This window comes from Strigops habroptila, chromosome 13 (assembly GCF_004027225.2).
Source record: "Strigops habroptila isolate Jane chromosome 13, bStrHab1.2.pri, whole genome shotgun sequence".
Classification (NCBI taxonomy): domain Eukaryota; kingdom Metazoa; phylum Chordata; class Aves; order Psittaciformes; family Psittacidae; genus Strigops; species Strigops habroptila.
The window spans coordinates 15,250,847-15,272,092 of record NC_044289.2 but is presented as its reverse complement, the minus strand read 5'-3'; the positions used below and the strand labels follow the sequence as shown (position 1 = coordinate 15,272,092).

At 58.7% G+C, this 21,246-nt stretch overlaps 2 protein-coding genes across 2 annotated transcripts; both read right to left on the bottom strand.

Moving 5' to 3' along the window:
- Positions 1-439: 439 nt before the first annotated feature.
- FKBP1A (FKBP prolyl isomerase 1A) lies at positions 440-8,775 on the bottom strand. The gene is made up of 5 exons (XM_030503141.2): positions 8,540-8,775; positions 8,374-8,421; positions 3,259-3,371; positions 2,092-2,244; positions 440-1,371 (listed from the first exon to the last, which is right to left on the bottom strand). The coding sequence occupies exons 1-4, from the start codon at positions 8,691-8,693 to the stop codon at positions 2,116-2,118; spliced, it is 444 nt and encodes a 147-aa protein (XP_030359001.1). The 5' UTR covers positions 8,694-8,775; the 3' UTR covers positions 440-1,371; positions 2,092-2,115.
- Positions 8,776-11,819: 3,044 nt separating this feature from the next.
- LOC115615188 (sodium-dependent lysophosphatidylcholine symporter 1-like) lies at positions 11,820-19,611 on the bottom strand. The gene is made up of 14 exons (XM_030503076.1): positions 19,327-19,611; positions 16,975-17,094; positions 16,528-16,652; positions 15,814-15,946; positions 15,355-15,433; positions 14,799-14,953; positions 14,439-14,529; positions 14,187-14,308; positions 13,989-14,072; positions 13,744-13,827; positions 13,376-13,488; positions 12,887-13,030; positions 12,444-12,620; positions 11,820-12,258 (listed from the first exon to the last, which is right to left on the bottom strand). Exons 1-14 carry the CDS (start codon positions 19,411-19,413, stop codon positions 12,216-12,218), a joined length of 1,557 nt encoding a protein of 518 aa, XP_030358936.1. The 5' UTR covers positions 19,414-19,611; the 3' UTR covers positions 11,820-12,215.
- Positions 19,612-21,246: the final 1,635 nt, after the last annotated feature.

The window sequence follows — 21,246 nt, the reverse complement described above, 5'->3', positions numbered from 1 at the left end:
CAGCGCAGCCAGAGCCCTTCCTGCTGCCATGGCACTGGGTGAGCCCAGCATGGCACCCACAGCACCCCATAAGCCCACCATGAAGCCCTGGTATGGCACCTACTGCATCCCATGAGCCTGGCATGGGGCCCTGGTACAGCACCCTGCAAGCCCAGCACAGCACCCACTGCACTCATAGCACCCCATGAGTCCGGCATGGAACCCTGGTACAGCACCCACAGCACGCCATGAACCTGGCATAAAGCCCTGGTATAGCATCCACAGCACCCATGAACCCAGCACAGCACCCAGAGCACCTCATTAGCCTGGCATGGAGCCCTGGCACACCACCCGCAGCACCCTGTGATCCCAGCACCCACAGCACCCTGTGACCCCGGCCCGGCCCCCGCTGCGCTGAGCGACAGACAAAGGCGAGGGAAAAACCTCCAGGAGACGGTGCTGAGAAAAGCCAGCATAAAGCGTTTTTATTGCAAGAATAAAAGTGGATACCTTTCTGCGGTGGAGGAGGGAGCGGGAACGTCTCTGAGCACATCACGAGGCAGGGGCAGGCGGGGAGCAGCGGGAAGCTTTGCATCGGATGGGAGCAGGCAAGCGGCGATGACCAGCATCAGGTGGAGAACGGGCCAGTGTGCTCAGAGCGGGCACTGCCGGGGCTGGTGCTTCCTCCCCAGGGCGGGCAGAGCTGACTCCCCACCACCTCCCCTGCAGGCAGCACCTTCCTTTTGCTGTTCTCCTTTATCTTTAAGCTCAATGTAAGCTCTGAACGTTCAGGGTGTGGAGGAGCAATGATGGAAACCCAATCTGAAAGTGGGCTGAGGTGCAGGAGGAAGGTTCACCGTGGGACGGCCGAGTGAGCAGAGCATCCCCACGGTGGCCTCCCCTGCCCCTCACTGCCCCGGTTCCAGGCAGGGACCTACACACAATCCCAGCACTACTTTGCTCTCCGCATCCGTTCAGCCTCGACAGCCTCCCTCTGCTATGGCTTTTGCAGCAGCAGCAGCAATTTCTGGTTTGAAACCACCATGAGATCTGCACCAAAATGAGTAACTACCAGGTTTCCTGTTGTTCAAATGACTCCTAGCTAAGGTCAGCCCGTCTGTGTGCTACTGGTAAAACGTAGGCTACACCTGGAACAAAAATAAGATGAAGAACTTGACCCAAAAAAGAGTTGAGGTTTACGGCGTATAGTTTAAAAAGACATAAAAACACGATACAAGGAGGAAGAGTCAGACGCAAAGCTTAGTGACCAAAGGCATTCAATCAAGGTGTAAGGTTATACAATGAGTGTAGTGGGCTATCAGGAAAAGCTCCGTACAAAGTCATGTGCACTCTTCTTGAAGCTGAGATTCTGGATTCCTCCATGTGCCAAACCTGCTGGGAGAGAGGAGGGGAGCTCAGGCGAGGAGCAGGCTCCGGGGACGGAGCTGCCACCCAAACTGCACCGACACATCGAAGCAGAAGTCAAGGAACAGAGCCCCATCCTGCACACACTGCAGGACCCATAGAGCCCAGAGCACAGCCCCATCCTGCACACACTGCAGGACCCACACACCCCAGAGCACAGCCCCATCCTGCACACACTGCAGGACCCACAGAGCCCAGAGCACAGCCCCATCCTGCACACACTGCAGGACCCACAGAGCCCAGAGCACAGCCCCATCCTGCCCACACTGCAGAACCCACAGAGCCCAGAGCACAGCCCCATCCTGCCCACACTGCAGGACCCACAGAGCCCATCCTGCCTGCACCACAGGACCCACACAGCAGCAGCAAGAGAGGCACAAGGGAAGTGGAGCCCAGCAGCGCAGCAACACAACACAAGGAACCCAAGGCATGGTCAACCAGCACTGCAACACCTCCATGGCATTAACCTGCTCTGCCAGGCTGGAGCTGCTCATGCCACCATAGGGATCCCCAGCTCAGCAACCTCCTGAGAGCAACGTGTACCCACAGCCAGAAACCTGCCCCTCTCCTTCTCATACCCCCCCACTGCCACCAGCTCCATCCACCTCCCCACAGCAGCCCGAGACAGAAGATGGGGCCCTGAGTGACCCCCAAACCACAACACCCCTGTGTCGTGCTCCTCCTTACCCGAGGACAGGGTGCTGGGGTAGGTCATTCCAATTTCATGAGCTCCACGTCAAAAATTAGAGTGGCGTTGGGTGGGATGATCCCTGGGTGCCCGGTAGAGCCATAGGCGTAATCTGGGGAGATGGTCATCTTTGCCCGCTGACCCACGCTCATCTGGGGCAGGGGAAGAAACAGGGATGTCAGGAGATGGGCACGGTCACGGGGTGAGGGACAGCAAGAGGGACACAGACCTGTCCCCACTCCTTTCCATACGCTGGGCAAGAGCAAGGACCCAGGCTGGACAAACCAGAGGGGACAGAAGAGGAATTGTAAGGACAGCAGAAGGGAAAGGCAGGGAGCACGGGCTGGAAAAGGAGCAGGGCTTGAAAGAAGGATCTGGGGAGACCTTAGAGCAGCTCCAGTGCCTAAAGGGGCTACAAGAAACCTGGTGAGGGGCTTTGGACAAGGGCCTGTAGGGACAGGCCAAGGGGAATGGCTTTAACCTGCCAGAGGGGAGATTGAGATGAGCTCTGAGGCAGAAGCTGTTCCCTGTGAGGGTGCTGAGGCGCTGGCACAGGGTGCCCAGAGAAGCTGTGGCTGCCCCATCCCTGGCAGTGTTCAAGGCCAGGTTGGACACAGGGGCTTGGAGCAACCTGCTCTAGTGGAAGGTGTCCCTGCCCATGGCAGGGGGTTGGAATTGAATGAGCTTTAAGCTCCCTTCCACCCAAACCACCCATGACTCTATGTCCTTCACACAGCGAAGGCAGGGCACGCCAGGACACCCCCTACGGCCACCGGCACCCCTGTACAGTGTCCCAGCGGCACACGGAGCCGGCTGCAGCCACGCAGGAGCTGAATCCATGCCCAGAGCCCTCCCCCTGCGTGGGCTCCGCATCCCGCGCTCCGGCTCCCGCCGCGCCGCTCGCAACTGACTCAGTGCAGAAATGTCAGCGCTGAGTCACCGCCGCGCCGTAGGTGTTGCCGGGCCTGGCCCTGCTCGGCTGCTGCCATGCGGCAGGTGGCAATGCAGAAGGTGATATTCACACCCCCAGCTCCCAGCGCCGAGGGGGCGGCAAACACGGGGGAATAAAGGGAGGAATAAACGGGAGAAGAGAGGAGGCGCACGCAGCGATTCCTGCCCACGCCACGGGCAAACAGCTCACACACAGACAGAGACACAGCGGGCACCTGAGCGACGCCTTCCTCCCAGCCACGGATCACCTCCTGCTTGCCCATCACGAACTTGAACGGCTTGTTCCTGTCGCGGGAGGAATCGAACTTCTTCCCATCCTCCAGCATACCTGGGAGAGAGGAGGAAGGAGATGATGGTGACACAGGGATGGAGCCGCACAGGCTGTGACCTGGCAGCCTCAGCAGGTGACAGGCACCAGCTGAGCTCACATGAGCCTGAGTCAAAGATGTTTCGCAGCTCAGACTCCTCTTCCTTTGGGAAACACCTCCATGGGGCAGCCTGGAGGGGAAAACCCCACCAGCACCCATCTGGAGCACGGCAGGATTGCTCCTGGCTGCTCCTCTGGGCTGGGATCAAGCACAGATGAGGGGAGAAGATGGAAGTGGGGAGAAAGATACCTTCCTCCCCTTGTAGCACCTCTGTGAGCCATTTAGTAGGCAGCAGGATCAGGCCCGACACTTCCCATCCCACCAGCAAACACGCCTCCTGCTCCTCACCACGGGCTGCCTTCCATCTTCAGGCACCCAAAACACAAGTCAGGGCTCCGGTGCTCCATCTCAGCTGGCACCAGCCTCCAGCCCTTCCCGTGTCCCGCTGATCCTCAGCCAAATCACTCCCAAAGCCAGGAATGACAACAGGGAGAGGCAGCACCAAGCGCTGCCCGGGACAGCCCCGGTTCCCCCAGCACACGCTGCGTGGTGAGGGCTGAGCAAGGCTGATACCCCCAGGGCTAAATATAACTCCCCAGCACGAGCAAAGGAGGAATTTCCTCCCCTCCCTTGCTCCCTGCCTGACCTTCTTGGGGAATCTTGGAGCCGGAGCTGCCTTATAGGAGCAGAAACTCCACTGGCCAGCGGAATTGCTGCTCCTATAAGGAAGCTCCAGCTCTGCATTAACACAGACAGCACCCTGTACATTAAGAGCAGTATTAAACTCTCCTCCAAATGCTTCTCCACTTCTTCACTTCCCAAAACAGCCCCAAAACCTGTTTTCCCAGCTGGAAACTGCTCTATAGTCTTGAAGAACCAACCTCACCCAGCAACACGTGGGGCACAGTGATTTCCCTTCACCATGGGCAAGAGAAAATGCATCTGTGCAGAAGATGGGATGGGGCATCTCAGCCCTGGCTCACACCACGACAGCACACAGCCACGGTGATGGGAGACACTGATGGGGAGAAGGGAACGGGACAAATACATCACCTTTGCAGGGACAAGTACCAGAAGTGGGCTGCAGGAAGATGCGGGGCTGGAGCGGGGGGGCAGCCCTCCTTTCTCTCAGAATTAAGCTTTTAATATCACAGAAAGCAAAAATCCCCCATCCAGGGCTTCGAGCTGGACTTTGGAATAGTCAATCTGGAGTTCCCTCATTTCCTCCTTCCAGGATAAACCTCTTGTCGCTGAACCTGCTTCCAGCTCTGTCTGGCACCGCTCCCCGCTCCCGTCCGCTGGCTCTGCTCCCGCCCGGCGGGGACGCTGGCAGCGGGACACGGGACAGGCCCCGCTGCTGGCACCGCCAGCGCCGCTCGGCCACGGCCCGAGCTGACCCCGCGCTCAGCTCCGAGCCCTGGGGCGCTGCAATGAGCCGGGGGCAGCTCGTGCCTGCCACCCTTCTCCTGAGCACCCACAGAGGAAAACCCCAGCGCCACGCAGCACAGCCCCACGGCTTGCCCCGGCAAACAGGGACCTGCGGGGTGCTTGGGGGGCAAAGCCACCCTCGGGAAGTGTTCTGGAGCTGGCAGCACCCTGGCTGCGGGAAAAGGGGATTAATAGGCTGAGCTGGCTGCAGCAGCACAGGGATATTGATCATTCGCTGTCCCCAGCTCGGGATGGCAAAGGTCACACACAGGAGCTTGTCCCCGCTCCCCAGCATGGGGCTGCCACACTCCCCCATCACACCAGTGAGGAAAACAAAGAGGCTCCGATGAGACAGCATCCTCATCTCAGGTGCTTCCTCTGCCCGTGAGGCTCCTGGGAGATTTCTCCAGCCCTGGACAAGTAGGAGCAACCATTTCCTCATCCCTGCCATTCCCGAGCAAGGAGATAACGAGATCTTAACGCTATTACAGAGGCAAAGCATCCTCTGGCAAAGCAGTTGCCCCACTGGAGCCGCAGGAGCAGCAGAAAGCCCCTGGCACAGCACAGACCCTGGCAGGGCTCTTTGCTTGCCACCACCAGCCCCACGAGAAAGGCAAAGCCCATGGAAATGGGTTACAGAGACCCACCAGCTCCAGCTCCCACCATCTGACCCCCCCGGAGACCGCACATGAGCTATACAGGAGCACCACAGCGAGGAGGAGCACAGAGCCCTGCACAGGGGGGCTCTGCAGAGCAGCCCCAGCTCCGACACGCCGGCAGCGGGGCCCTGCCAGGTCTCTGCCACACTTGGCAGGCAGCAGCCGGGAGATGCTGGCTGCAACATGCCACTTGGCTCCGGTCCCCCCCGAGCGGGCAGGGGTGGCCGAGGGGGCTCTGCCACCGCTCCCCGGGGCCTGGCAGGGACAGGGGCTCCAGGAGGTGGTGCTGAGCAAACACAACCCACTGACCGGCAGCCACACGCCTCGGGAGGAAACGGCTCGTAACCGCAGAGTGTTCGCTGCTGCTGCTGCTGCACGAGCGTGGCAGCACCCAGCCGCGGCGGGGACAGCACCCAGCCCGTCTGGTGAAGCCAAGTCAGACTCACCCCCATCCCACTGCTCCCCACTGTGACTGTGGGCCCCCAATTTCCCTTCCAGACACACACTGGGGTGGTTGCAGCCTCCCCCAGCAACTGCACCAGCACAGCATCCCACTGCCGTGGCAGCCGGACCGGGGCGGTCAGGTCTGTTGCTCCCCAACTCGCATCCCCATCCCCATCAACTTGCTCCCAAGCAGCCCCAAACTCAACGGGGAAACTCTACCCTTGATTTAGTTTCCTGAAGAGCCCCTATAGCTGATTTCACATCAAAGGCCATTTCAGACTCCCTCTGCTTAAGCACAACCTCGAGCAGGGACTCAGGACCAAAGGAATGGATCCAAACCCCCACTTCCACAATCCCAGCATGAGCAAGCTGCTCAGAGGATGCTCCACTCCCCAGCGCTGCCTTCCAGCATCAGGGCTGTCTGTCTGTCTGTCCCCCACCTCTGGGATGAAATGGCTGCTCTCAGTGGGGCTGGAAGGCTGACCAAATCACCTCCCCACGCTCCGCACCCCTGGTCACCATTTTTCCCCCCCAAAACATGATTTTTAAGGGAATCACTGCACATCCATAACCCATCACAGGCAGAGGTGACTGGCTGCACACCCATCTCAGCACACCACAGGCTGGATCTCCCTAGCGCCTGCAGGTTTCTGCACAGGAGCAAAGGGCAGCCGGGGATGGAGCTGACACCGGGCTCTGGAAGGAGCCTTGGAGCACAGCACCTCCTGCCATCCCCAGGATCAGAAAGCACCATAACGGGGCTGGGGAACCGAAGGGATCTAACACTCCCAGAGATCCAAGCCCTGCTCTGGCCTCTCACAGGGCTGGAGGAGCCGCAGGATTCAGCAATGCAAACGGCATCAGGGCCTGAAGGTGTTTGATTTCTGCTGCCTGCCGAGCAGGGGGGGCACAAGCTGCCTGCAGAGGGAACTGGTGGGGGGGGAAAGGACAAAAGGAGACAATAATAGCAAACAACCAGAGGAAAGGAAACCAGGAACCGCTCCCACGCGCGGGAGCTCGGCACTGCCACTGGGGAGGGTCCGTCCGGAGCGAGGCACCGCGCCGAGCTCTGCCCGAAGCACCGGGACGTGGGGACACGGGGACCCACCAGAGCGGCCCTGCCGGGGCCGGGCTGAGCGGCAGCACGGCGGGAGGGGAGCGATGGCGGTGGGAGCAGGAGGGCTGGCAGGCGGCAGGGCTGGCCCACCGGGAGCCACTTGACTGCCTGCCAGCCTCTCTTTGTTCTTCCACCGGCGGAGGAAACGGGGCGGCCGGGGCAGACCGAGCCGCTTCCTCTGCTTCCTGACACAGGGACGGGAAGGACGGGGCAGGCAGGGGAGCAGGCAATGGGCTGGGTGCCCACCGAGCAACCCTGGATGCCGCTCCGCAGAGATGGGCACCCTCAGACCGCGCTGTGGGTGAGCAGAGGGTGGGAAAGGGAATTGGTTATTGCCAGAAACAGCCACAAATGCATCGATTCGTTTTTACCCAAAGCATAGCGGCCACCCCCCATTAACCAGAGCTGTTCAAAGGGTGGCCCAGGGGGAGAGGAAACCTCCGGGGTGACCCCCAAAGCGTTTTTTGGGGTCCCAAGGTTGGTTTCTTTCCCCCAGAGCTCGCTGAAGGCTGATGGAGGACACTGTGCAGAGTATGACCCTCCCTGGCTCTCGGGGCTATGCCCAGAAACCAAACACTGCCCTGTGTAACCCACGCTGAGGTCCCCCATGGGATGGGCATCCCACACGCCCCAAAACCAGCCCAGGGTGGGCTGTGGGTCTGCGCTTGCCCCACGGGCACCCCAGTGTCACCCCACAAGGGAAAAGGGGAGTTAAGGATGGTGCTGGGGAAGGGGCTGCACCCCTTATAGGGACCGCTGGAAGCGGGGACCCCGCTCTGAGGTTCCCGGGGGGAGCCCCAGCGTCGGGGCCCTCGGCTCCACCGCCCCATGGCCCGTAGTGCCCCGGGACCCGCTGGGCACCGGCCCTGCCCGCCCGGGGTGCCCCCGCTTCCCCCCCCCAGCACCCCCAGGCCGCTTCTCGGTGCACCCCCAAAAAGAGGGCTGGACACGGGTGGGAAGCGACGGCGCCCACGGGGACCCCCGGGGCCTCCGCACGGCCACGGGGCACAGCCAGGACCCCCCTCTCCGCCCGGGCACACCCAGACCCCCGATCCCCCCCCAGCTCCCCCGGTACAGCCCCGCGGGGCGGGCCGGGACCCTCCCGGTTCCCCCGGGGAGCGCCGCGGCCCAACCGCGCCTCCCGCATGGGCCGGGCCCGGGGGTCCCCGCAGCTGCCGGGGCCGAGGAGCGGGGAGCAGACCCCGCACCCGCACCGCGTCCCGCGGTCACCGAAGCCGGCCGAGGCGACCGGACCCTCCCTCCCGTTCCCCGGGGCCGCCCCGCCCTGCGGGCCCCGCGGCGGGCGGCACTCACCCGTGTAGTGCACCACGCAGGTCTGGCCGCGCTTGGGGAACGTCCGCCCTGCGGGGAGACACGCACCGTCAGCGGACCCGACCCGCACCGGGACCGGCCCGGCGGGGAAGGGAGAGAGAGGGGGAAAGGGAGTGGATGGGGAGGGTGGGTGCGGGTCGCGGCTCACCGTCGCCGGGGGCGATGGTCTCCACATGCACGCCCATGCCGGTGCCGGTGCCGCTCCCGCACCCGCAGCGCCCGCAGCCCGAGGGAGGAGGGGCCACGTGTGCGCAGCCTCGGCCCCGCGCCGCCATAGAGCCCGCCCCCCCCCCCGCCGCCATCTTCCCGCTCCCCCCCCTCCCCGTCCCTCAGCCTCCTTCCTGCCCGGCCCCGGCCGCCATCTTGGCACCGCGCGGTTGCCCCGGCAACGCGGCCCCCGGTGCCGTGCGGGACCCCCGCGCCCGGGGACCCCCGTTAAGCCGCGGTTCGCAGCCCCGGGGATCCCCGCTCCAGCCCCGCACAACCCGCCCGAGCGGGGCTCCCGGCAACCGGCCACACGCCCCCGACGAGGCTTTGAATGATTGCCACAGCACCCGAGGCTTGGCTGCGCCTCAGCTGCGTGCCAGGCACAGTCAGTGGCAGCAGGCAGAGAGAGAGAAGATGCTGGTTTATAGGTGTATATTAAGGCTCATTACTTCGTAATTAAATAAAATAGAAGAAGTTGATGGTGACTTCGCTCTTACTTCTGTTTTCATAAATACGAGGCTGAAAAGGGGTTGTGGCTGCCCCATCCCTGGCAGTGTTCAAGGCCAGGTTGGACACAGGGGCTTGGAGCAACCTGCTCTAGTGGAAGGTGTCCCTGCCCCTGGCAGGGGTTGGAACTCGATGAGCTTTAAAGCCCCTTCCAACCATTCTAGGATTCTATGTCCTTCCTCAGTTGTATTGAATGAAATCATCATCTCTGAGACATTGATACATTCAGTGCCTGAACTACACACACATGAATCTCAGCACATTGAGTTAGTTTAAGTGTTAGCCTCAAGTTGCACCAGGGAAGATTTAGATTGGATATTAGGGAAAATTCCTGCACCAAATTGGTGGCCAAGCATTGGAACAGGCTGCCCAGAGCAGTGGTGGAGTCACCAACCCTGGAGGGATTTAAAGGACATGTAGATGTGGCACTTGGGGACATCCTTAGCGATGGCCTTGGCAGTGCTGGGGTAGCGGTTGGACTCCATGATCTTAAAGGTCTTTTCCAACCTACATGATTCTATGTTCTATATCAGTGCTGTTCCTCACCATGCTGGCAAAGGTCAGCCCCAGCCCCGTGTTACTGGGGCAGGCTCAGCAGGTCTGACCAACCCCACACACAAAAGGACTTTCTGCTGGCAACAACAGCAACTCTTTTCTTCTTTGCTCAAAAAAAAAGACTGGCTCCAGGCACAGGAATTTTGCCTCAAAAGTGTCCTATTTCCTTACTTCAAGAGCTGAACTTCAGTGTCCACAAGGGAACAGAGAAGTTCCAAGGACAGCCAAGAGACTAATAAAAAGCTGATATTCTCAGCAAGTGCAGTAAAGTGGGACACAAGAGGAGGAGACTTAAAATAACACGTAATGGGATGAAGCGAGTTTTAATTGCTTCTGTTACTTGCTCGCATCTTTTAAATGCTGAAATACCAAGGGTGCTTTCCCTTGCTTGATGCTGTAGCATTATTCTTTATGTTGAAGCTGCAACACGCAGGTGGGGCCCGTGGTCCCTGACCTTGCATGAACAGAGCAGAGAAGGGCACCGGAGCTGGAGCAGGGCCTGGAGCACAAGCGTGATGAGGAACGGCTGAGGGGGGTTTAGTCTGGAGAAGAGAAGGCTCAGGGGGGACCTTCTCACTCTCTGCAACTGCCTGACAGGAGGATGGAGCCAGGAGGGGGCTGGTCTCTGCTCCCAAGGAACAAGGGATGGGACAAGAGGAAACGGCCTCAAGCTGCACCAGGGCAGGGTTAGATGGAGATGAGGAACAATTCCTTCCCCAGAGGGTGCTCAGGCATTGGGACAGGCTGACCAGGGCAGTGCTGGAGTCACCAACCCCGGAGGTATTAAAAAGACACGTAGATGTGGCACTTGGGGACACGGTTTAGTGATAGCCTTGGCAGTGCTGGGGGAATGGTTTGACTAGATGACCTTAAAGGTCTTTTCCAACCCAAACCATTCCATGATTCTATAATTCATGCCCTGTTCAGGACTTTATACTCTCAACAATCAGAACATTTCCTTCATGCTCAAAGGCATTTGCTTGCTCATAAATCCAGCAGCAGCAAGGCTGAGAGCACCACGGTGGCAGCGGGCAGAGCCTCCCAACGCCTCAGCACGGGCTTAACCAGGCGATCCCAAAGAACACCCTTCACCCAACAGAAAACAAGACAACAGAAAGAGGAAAAAAAGGAGAAAAAATAATGAGGGGGCTCTTTGTGTGTCTGAGAAATCGTTCTGGATCTGAGCTGCGGCGGCGATGCTGCGGGTGCCCTGACGCAGCTCTAAAGCATCTCCCCCACTGATGGCAAAGTTGTGCTGCAGGACCTGAGGCTCCCCATTAATTCCGTGCACCACTGGGGAGTGATTTGCTCGGATCCTGCCAGTGTGCACGGGCTGGAGAGCTGCAGGGTCAACCCACGGTCACACACAGCCCCAGCCCTAAAAATAACCGGCCTCACGCTCTGCCTTGGCACGAGGCTGACACGGCTCCGCGCTACCAGCTACGGGGTGGCTGTTTCTGCTCTTCCCCCCCGCTACCTCCTCACTGTTGCCAGGAGAGATGTGGGGGTGCTGAGCAGCTCTTTTGAGATGCTGCTGTGGGAGATCAGCTCTGGGCTACGATGTAAAACCAGCTCAAATCCCAGCCTGGTTTGGGTTGAAGGGACCTTAAAGCTCATCCAGCTCCAACCCCTGCCACGGGCAGGGACACCTTCCACTAGAGCAGGTTGCTCCAAGCCCCTGTGTCCAACCTGGCCTTGAACACTGCCAGGGATGGGGCAGCCACAGCTTCTCTGGGCACCCTGTGCCAGCGCCTCAGCACCCTCACAGGGAAGAGCTTCTGCCTCAGAGCTCATCTCAGTCTCCCCTCTGGCAGGTTAAAGCCATTCCCCTTGGCCGGTCCCAAATGAGTGACATTCATTTGGCACTTCTGCCGTAACCTCCCAACCTGCAGAAACCAGGACGAGCTGCCACAAACCCGCCTGGCTGCATGACCGGGGCAGCGCAGCCCCTTCCCGCAGCCTCTTGTGCTGGGAAGCTTCCAGCTTTCCAGAGGTGACCCGAGAACACGGCACAGGCAGATGGACAGAGCTGGCTTCCACCACCCTCCTGCCAGGCACCAGTGCTTCAGCACATGCTTTAAACCACCGCTGGCTTGAACTTCAGCCTTGTTCAAAGAAGTTCTCACCCTTTCCCTGTGAAAGGGCAGCCCAAGCGCACGGACATGCAGTATCTTGGCTGTATTTTCCCTAAAACCCCGTCAGAAAGAGTTTCCTCTTGAAAACAATCCCCGTGTCCTTTGTGTGTGCTTTCCCACAAGGTGAAGTGACACCTCTGCACCCCAGTGCCCTTCCTCCCTGCCACTGCAGCCTGTCCCAGGAGGAGAGCGTGGATCTGCCTTGCCCAGGTCTGTCGGGACCTGCCAAAAGACCAGCGAGGCCAAGCCCTGGAGAAAGAGGTGTCGGAGCTGCCTGTCCCTGTCCAGCGGGGACAGGAAGGGGGTCAGGATGCGAACCGGGCCTTTGGGACAGGGAACAGGAAACAACAGGAAGCGATGACTTTCCCCCAGAGCAGCACATCCTGAGAGCGCAGCCGATGCGCGTCCGTCCGGGTGAGCTCACCCGCGTCCAGCCAGGGGCTGTTCTTCTGGTACCTGGTGTCTGTGAACAGGAGCACACATGAAACCAGGTCTGAACCTCCAGAATACCCCAAACCCCACTGGGAAGTGCACCCCTTGAGGGGATCGTAGCCCAGGCACAAGGAGCTGCACTGGACACACACAGTCTCCCCCATACAACGTTTCCATGTTGGGCTAGGACCAAGGCTTCAGTATGCTCAAATTTACCCCATTGCCTCCATCTCCATTCTCATCTCCTTCCTCCTCTCCTCATCGATGGGATGAAGGCAGAAGATGATGATGGCAATGAGCAGCAGGCTTATTGGGACTGGGGCCATGAGGAGCTGCAGGGTGAGGACCACAGAGGGGTTGGAGGTGCAGTCTCCAGCGTGGTAACCTGCAAAACTAAAGAGGAGAATGGTTTTCCTTCCCCTAACCCTGCCACAGAAAGGCGAGCAGGCACTTCCATTGCTGTCCTCTAGAGCCTGGTATTGGAGGCTCAGTTTTGGGGGATTTCTGCTCTTCTTGCTCCCAACAGATGTTGGAAAGACAAATCTGGATTCCCCTGGGACTGATTCCAGCACCTCCTATCAACACTGTAGAAAACAGCAGTGGAAGCTGCCTGTGCTGGGCTGACACAACAGGGGAGGTGGTGGTCGTTTGGGGCTCACTGTAAGCTCAGTGTGGCTATCCCCACGGCAAGGCCCCCTGCAAACTTGTTGAAGAAGACATAAAAGGAGTAGAAGAGAGCCTCCAGGTTCAGGCAGCCGGGGTTCCTCAGCATGAAATCATCCACCGCATCCGGCAGCATGGACCTGGGGACACAGCCCCACAGACATGTCAGTGACACCCAGGCAGCTGAACACAGACATAGCTGCTCCCAGGCTGCTCCAAGCAGCAGAGAGAGACAGAATGCTTCAGAAAGAGAGAATTAAAACAGTGCCCTGTGCATCCTGCTGCCAAACCTGAGCACAGACTGAAGGATGCTGCTTGAGGACCATGGATCCCATCCACGTCCCTTCCCAGTCCCACCTCCACACATCCCTCCAAAGCTGCTGTACTGAGCAAACGGGCAGCCTTGGCACATCAAGGATGGCGATTTCCCTAAATCCTTCCCGTCCTTTCTGCCTGACAAGAGGCTCAGAGGTGCCTCCACTCACCACGGCAAAAGGTAGAGCACAGCCATGCTGCAGCCTGCCACCATCACCGGGAAGATGAAGGCCAGGAAGTTGTGCATCACTTGGGTGACAGCTACCAGGGCTGGGATGATGAGCTGTGCAGAGGGGGAGAGAGAAAACCAAAGCACATGGGCCCTTCCTGCTGCTCACAGCAGCCTGCACCCATCTGCCCAGCCAAAGGCACAAGGAGGGGCAGAGCTGCCGTCAGGACTGGCTTAACTCCTGGTCACCTGCAGTGCAGAGGACACTGTGCTTAGGGCCACCGTCAGCTACCAGCCAGCTCTGCTCTAGGCACCATGAGCAGCTGGGACAAGGCTGTCCCCTCACAGGGCTTCTCAGGGCAAACTCACCGCCAGCCCCAGTGATGCTGCTGTTTTCTTTCCAAATCTCCCCAAAAACCACTGCCAGAAGGGAATAGAGAGGGAAGCAGTGACCTGGAGAGAAGCAGGGGAGGGTCTCAGCAATGGGAGATGTCCTTGCGGGTGGGCAGAAACAGCAGCACACAACTCCACGAGGCTGAGGTGCCCACACTCAAGGGCTGGGGTGCCCCAGGGATCAGCCCCTCCACCAGGAAGCTCTGCCTGGGCTCACTTACCAACATGATAAGCACTAAGTGCTGGAACTTCCCAGCCAGCCCCGCAGCATGGGTACAGAAGAAGGCAAAGATGCCCTGTGTGATCTGGGAAAGCAACACGGGGGTGTTCATGGCTGGGGTCCCAAGTTCCCTGTCTGGATAAACTTGCCTGGACACCTCATTCCCCACGTTCTCCTCCTGCCGTGGCAGGTCTCTCACCTGGAAAGCCAGGGATGCAAAGAGGAAGGCGCACAGCAGCTGGGTGTAGGGCTTGTGTCCCACCATCACCCGCAGGCAGCTGGCAAAGGGCAGCTCAACCTTCCCCAGGGGGCTGAGGGGCCCTGAGAGGAGACACAGCACTGGAGCTGCCCGAAGAACCACGGCACAGGGAGGCACAGTCTGCAGCCCCATCCTCCCCATCCAAGGGTCTGCCACTGGGCACCCTCCAGACTGCATCCGAATGGACCTTACCCGGCTGCTCCTTGACTCCAAAGATGAGGACCAGGCAGGACAGGCAATAGATTGAGCCCAGGACCAGGGATGCAAATAAATAGGCCCGACGCTGGAAAATGAGACAGTGCATAGTGACAGTCAGAGAATCCCAGAGTGGTTTGGGTTGGAAGGGACCTTAAAGCTCCTCCAGTTCCAACCCCTGCCACGGGCAGGGACACCTTCCACTAGAGCAGGTTGCTCCAAGCCCCTGTGTCCAACCTGGCCTTGAACGCTGCCAGGGATGGGTACAATGTGGGTACCACGCACAGGGCGGGCAGCACAGCCCATGGTGCTTGTCCCAGAGGAGCAGGGGGGTAGTTGTGCCGGGCCAGCCCGTACCGTGTTGTCCAGAGAGCCGGTGAGGCCGGAGGCGCTGGTGTTGGACACAGTCTCATTTGACACGGAACAGCCGTTCATGCGGGCATGGTAACTGCCCACAATGTGCCCCTGGATTCCTGACCCGAGCAGTGTGCTGATCACCTCCATCCCCATTCCTGCCAGGACAACCAGAGCCAAACCTCAGCCCACTCCCTGGCTGATGGGACACATCCTCCAGGGTAAAAGGCTGGCTTTGGGAATGGAATTGGAGGCACCAACATCCAGAGCTGTTCCAGAAGAAGAAACCTGCTATTTCTACCTGCTCTGGTTTTTTTTCCCTTTGCTCCAGCAGTCAATGCTCTGATGTTTGGAACTGATAAATCTGGCTCCTGAGTGCCTCAGGGATGATACAGAAATGCTTCTGCAGGTAAATTCTTTGCAGAAGATGACTGGTTTCACCTCCCTGGTTTACCCATCCACTCTGCAGCCTGTTCCAAGCCAGAGCACCTCATTTCTCTCTCCTCCAGGGATGCTCTCCCGGGGGTGCAGTCAGGGGACTCAGGGCACAGACACTTACTGTGGGCAGTGGCTGAGTCACGGTCTCCCTGGGTTCCTCCCAGGAACATTGTGAGGGAAGAGTACGGCACGTGGTGGCACTGGGGAGAGCAGAGATCAAACACAGCTCCGGCTGCTGCTTCCCTGGCTTGCTGCTCATCACCCCCCTCATCCCTACATGCAGCAGAGGATGCTGCCTTCAGTGGCACCCTCTTCTTCTGTCACCCACTCTGTGTCCCACAAAGGAGTGATGGAGAAGATCACATCACTATGCACAGGCAGCCCAGCCAAATCCCCAGCACTCAAATGCACCCACTGCTCCATCTCCCCATCCCTGCAGGCATGGTCTGCACCATCCCGCTTCCCCCACCTACAGCTCTCCTCCAGGTCCCTTCCTGGGATTCCCCATCTCAGCGTGCCCCATCCCCTGCAGCACAGGCTGCTGTGTGAGACAGCCAGCCCCAGGCACCATGTTCCTTACAGTCATGCAGGTCTGGAAGGAGCTGTACATGAACAGGTACCACAGGAATTTCAGGGCGGCGGGGGTGGCATCCGGGGGGGTGGACCACATCATGCAGTAGCAGAGCACCCCGAAGGGCATGGAGCATGCGATCCTGCGGAGGGAGCGGAGCTGCTCACATGGGACCCTCGGGTACGGTGGTCACACTTCTCCTTGCACAAGCTGAGCTGTGTGGCACAACTGCTTCCAAAGCAGAGCCAGGCTACTGCGAGATCGAGATACGTGAGAGGAGGCAGCTTTGCTCAAGTGAGTGTCCATCACAGTGAAAATAGTGGCCAATTGTCCAACATTTCTTATTCTCTTGCTTAACCGCTTCAAGCCCCTGCCCTGCAGCAGAACCATGGGGCAGCAGGAACCCTCTATGTGGAAGATCTGCCAAACTCTGTGCCACCACACCGGGCCCTCAGAGCAGCAAACCCTGGGGAACACGAGGTCCCTGAGAGACTCAAGTGTACAAGTTTGCAGTACATCCCTCCTGTTTCATTGCAGTGACATATGGACCGCACTGCAAGTTCTGTCATTCTTTGTGTCATTGCAATGCTGAGGTTTGGAATTCTCCACAAGCCACAATCACATCGACCTCCCAGTGAAGCATCCCAACTGCCTCCTGGTGCTACCACTCAGTGAATCCGAGCCCAGCAAAGACCCTCCTGAAGCTCCAGCCCCAATACTCACCATGGGACCAGCTTGCCGTACTTTGTCCTCGGGCTCTTGCTGACCAGGAAGCCAATAGCTGGGTCAGTTACTGCATCCCAGGCTCTTCCAAGGAAGATGATCAAAGAGGCATGGAGTGGCTCCAGCTGAGGGGGGAACGGAAACCACAGCTCGAAAGGGAAGCAAGTCCTGGTGAAAAGCTGTGAGCAGTGAGCACGAGGCAGCTCTGTCGAACCAAGGTTTCATCTGCATCCCCTGGAGATCACTGCAGGCATTGAAATGGCCCAGAAACGTCTCCTGCACCCACACCAGTATTTACATGGTGTGATTTTGATGCAGTTTGAACATCTAATTCTGATGAGCATCTCCAAGGGGCTCTGGCCACCCACCAAACTTTGCCCTTGCCCCATTCTGCTGAGCTTATGCTAAGCCCCTTTGCAGATAACCCCATCTCAAGTGGCCACTCACCTGCACAACATCCAGCAGGAAGATTTGGAGGAAAAAACCAAGGGCATTGCCTGTCATCTGGTAGGGAATGCCCCCAACAGCGTAGCAAACCTTCCTGCAGAGCGGCAGCCCCGGCTCCTCCTGCAGCCAGAAGGAAGAAGCGCACCTGAGAAGTGATGCGGACCTCGGGCTGACAGCTAACATCCCGCTTATCCCACCCGTGGGGCAATCCAAGGCCCGTTTAAACCCTGATTGACACCCCCAAGCAGGGTGCTCACGGCAGTTGGGGTGCTGTGGGGTGCTTCCCTGTCTGCTGGGGATCTTGGTGGGTCAGGCCATGGTGTTTCCTACCCGTGACCTGCCCTCGGGCACCAGCCTGGCTCCTGCTCAATGCGTTTGCTATTCTTCATAAGCCTCAGGGTCCCTTGCGGAGCCACCTCGAGGGGCTGAGCACACTGCCAGCCTCTGCGGAGCAACCTGGTCTAGTGGAAGGTGTCCCTGCTCCAGCACAAGCCGAGCCTGGATGGATCATCTGCTTTCTCTGCGGTCTCACCCTGCATTCTGCAGTAGCCTCCTGGTCTTGTGCGACACAGGTATGTCACACATGCGGACAGCAAGACCACTTTGGGGCTGGGAGGAGGGCAGTGCTGTAGGTTGCCTCTGGGAACTTGCCAGATACTTGAGGCTTGGTTGGGTATTTACTAAAGTAACCACATCCAAACAAAACAGAGGCTTTGCCATCAGCCCTTTTCCTGCGCGCTGAAACGTTCCTTGTGCCTTCCCTGTTGATCTATAGAAATGCCCTGGGCTCTGGCTTTTGCAGTGTCTCCCTTCCAGCTGCCCCCGTTACAGTCGCTTGAAGCCTGCTGCAGTTTGTACTTTTTAATGGGACCAAACTTGAAGCACTGGGTTGAGACTCGATAGAATAGGAACAGACAGTGTTGGACCAGCTCAGCAGAGAGCACTGTCTGGTATTAGATATGGATCTTGTTTGTTAGCAGCCTGTGATCATGGAATCCCAGACTGGTTTGGGTTGGAAGGGGCCTTAAAGCTCATCCAGCTCCAACCCCTGCCACGGGCAGGGACACCTTCCACTAGAGCAGGTTGCTCCAAGCCCCTGTGTCCAACCTGGCCTTGAACACTGCCAGGGATGGGGCAGCCACAGCTTCTCTGGGCACCCTGCCTGTTAGGCTGTGCCACCAACAGCCCTGGAGCTGACAGCCACCCTCGAGGGGTGACAGACCTTCATTGTAGCAGTACTTAGGGCACAGCTTCTAAAAACGCAGGCACAGCCCCCAAAAAGCAGCATTCCAGAAGGCACTGAGTGCGTCTTCCTCACGTAACCATTAGCAAGAACTCCTCCGCAGCCCCTGGATAAAGCACTGACACCGCTGTGCTCACCAGGCCCAATGTCCCCTGCACGCCCAGGGGGCAGAGCTCCTGCTTCCCCATGCTGGGTACCCTCCGCCTGCTCCAGCCTCCCAGCTTCTGCTCCCAGTTTCCTCCCTGCCCTTTACAGCACAGGTCCGTTGTATTCCAAATTGCAGAGCAGCCTTGTCCCGCAGGGATGGCAGGAGCATTAGGCTCTCACCACCACCGAGGAGCACTTACTCATCCCACAACAGCTCGTTTCCACAGCAATTCTGTTTCTAAAATTACAAAAGCTTTTTCTCTCGGCTCTAAGGTTTTGTGGCAGCTTTTGTTCCCGTGCTGCTCGCAGCAGGTAGGACGGAGCTCTGCACGGCTCTGCCCATTCCACTTGAAAGCCAGCAACAACAAAACACGGAGCTCTGCTTGAACAATGTCATCTGGAGCTTGAGTCAGAAACACTTCACAACACCCACAGCCTGCGGCTGCTGCGCCAGGCGGGCTCGGCGTGGGTGAGTGAGCACGTGTGGCAGCGCTGCTGCATGTGAGGAGCCAGCGCCCCGAACACTGATCTTACAATCAGAATGGTTTGGGTTGGAGAGACATTAAAGCTCCTCCAGCTCCAACCCCTGCCCCGGGCAGGGACACCTTCCACTAGAGCAGGTTGCTCCAAGCCCCTGTGTCCAACCTGGCCTTGAACACTGCCAGGGATGGGGCAGCCACAGCTTCTCTGGGCACCCTGTGCCAGCGCCTCAGCACCCTCACAGGGAAGAGCTTCTGCCTTAGATCCAACCCGAACTTCCCCTGTTTCAGTTTGAACCCATCACCCCTTGTCCTATCACTACAATCCCTGATGAAGGTCCCTCTCCACCATCCTTGTAGCCCCCTTCAGACACTGGAAGCTGCTCTGAGGTCTCCACGCAGCTTCTCTTCTCCAGGCCGAACAGCCCTAGCTCTCTCAGCCTGCCATAACTTTCATACTAAGGGCTTCTGTAGGTATCTTACCTCCCTGCAAACCACTCTCCTCTGTTGGAGAGCTCCTCCTTGGCTGGACCTGTGCATCTCAGCATCTTCGTGGCCAGCTGGAAGCATGACTGCAGGGATGAGTGTCCTGCAGTGGCACGTGCCAGGGATGCGGAAACTTCCTGGCCCAGCGTGAGGAAGTATTTGCCTCGTACGTCAAAGAGCGCGTGACAGGCACAGAGCAGAGCTGGATGGAGATTTGACAAGTGAAATACATCATCTGCAGGGCCCCAGAGGAAGCTGGTGGAGGGGAAGTGACAGGCCTTGAGAGAGAAGTGGGGCCAGAGCCTGCCCATGGGGACAGGGAGCCCAGCAGGGCTCAGCTCACAGGGCACCAGGCACTCGGCTCCCAGGAGCTGTGCCAGCGCCTCAGCACCCTCACAGGGAAGAGCTTCTGCCCAAGAGCTCATCTCAATCTCCCCTCTGGCAGGTTAAAGCCATTCCCCTTGTCCGGTCCCTCCATCCCTTGTCCAAAGCCCCTCTCCAGGTTTCCTGGAGCCCCTTTAGGCACTGGAGCTGCTCTAAGGTCTCCCCTTCAGGAGCCTTCTCTTCTCCAGGCTGCCCCAGCCCAGCTCTCTCAGCCTGGCTCCAGAGCAGAGCTGCTCCAGCCCTCTTTCCTTTCTCTATTAAGCAAGACCTGCAACTATCAACCTCTTTCAGCCTGGGATCTCCTGAGAGCTCCCCCAAGGCAATGCAGACCCCACACAGCTTGTGACAAGGTGACAAGAAACATGCTTTTCTCAGTCCCCTTCCACAGCCCCCTCACAGCCCCTAGAGCCCAGCATCTCCGTACCACAGACCCGAAATCCCCCTGCATTGGGAGCAGTGGGAGCCCAGCCCCTGGGAGCAGCCGAGTTCCCAAGGCTCCGGTGCTCACCACACACAGCATATCACCATGATCAGCCCTTGGCAAAGCAGAGGAGCACAGGCAAACCCCCTCCCTGCTCTCCTCCACATTACCAAGAGCCACCGGGAGGGTTAAATCCGGGTTAGTGTCTCTGTACCAGCACCCATAGCCAAGGGAACACAAGCACCCATCTCCAGGGTTCATCCCAATGAAAACAGGTTGTCTTCAGCTCAGCCTGACCCAGTGGGGGTTAATCTCAAACCCCTGAATCTCCCAGGCTGAGTCAGAACTTGGTTCCTAAGCCCCAGCAGGACTGAGTCAGCGGCATCTCTCCTCACTGCTGTTCTCCTGACATCCCAGATAACAAATATCACTCACGCTGGACCGCAGCCAGCGCAGCGGGAGCCAAATCCCTGTCTCCCACCAGTGTATCTAAGCGTACATCTCTATAAGAAAGCAGAATACCTCTCTCCCCACCCAAGAGGAAAGGGGAAACTCAAAAGGAAACAGAAAAACCTGATTTTTGTGGGATTTTTCCCCCTAGGCCATTCTGTAATGTGGGTGGTGGGTGCTTGCGTACCTTTGGAGATGATGCTCAGTGCTTAATCCTCTGGCTCCTTGGCATTGTTTACTCTCCAGGTGCAGGAAACCAACAGAGGCCCCACTGTTGCCTCCCGGGGCAGCTCTGCAGCCCTCGCTCCCTGCCTCCTGGAGGGCACAGTTCTCTTCCTCCCAGGGAAGCTCTGTTCCTGCTCACATCCTCCCAAAGCCTCTTGTCCTGCTGCTTGGTACCTTACAGAAGGCAGCATCACCCGTGGGGTCCAGGCAGGGTGTCCCCATGGTGAGTGCAGCCCAGGAGCCCTCAGCTCTGCACAGGGGTGGGTTCTGCTCCGTGCTGGAAAGGCAGATTTGGGTGAAAAGCACCATTCTCACTGATAATCACTGCTACACACCAGGCTGCTTGCTGCAAGCAATGAGCTTCCTAATAACGCCGTGTGCCAAGCCTGAAATGGAACCAAAGCAGCACATTGTGCACACCAAGAGCCTGGAGCAGG

Bases quoted from the DNA above. Each gene is read 5' to 3' on its own strand.
- FKBP1A (XM_030503141.2), bottom strand. From the start codon at position 8,693: ATGGCGGCGGGGGGGGGGGCGGGCTCTATGGCGGCGCGGGGCCGAGGC. The intron at 3,372-8,373 runs GTGAGTGCCGCC...CCTCTCTCCCAG, and splicing joins CTGCGTGGTGCACTACACGG to GTATGCTGGAGGATGGGAAG. The intron at 2,245-3,258 runs GTGCCCGCTGTG...CCCCTGCCCCAG, and splicing joins GGGAGGAAGGCGTCGCTCAG to ATGAGCGTGGGTCAGCGGGC.
- LOC115615188 (XM_030503076.1), bottom strand. From the start codon at position 19,413: ATGCTTCCAGCTGGCCACGAAGATGCTGAGATGCACAGGTCCAGCCAA. The intron at 15,947-16,527 runs GTGAGTATTGGG...CTCCCTCCGCAG, and splicing joins TACGGCAAGCTGGTCCCATG to GATCGCATGCTCCATGCCCT. The intron at 14,309-14,438 runs GTAAGGTCCATT...GTCTCCTCTCAG, and splicing joins TGGAGTCAAGGAGCAGCCGG to GGCCCCTCAGCCCCCTGGGG.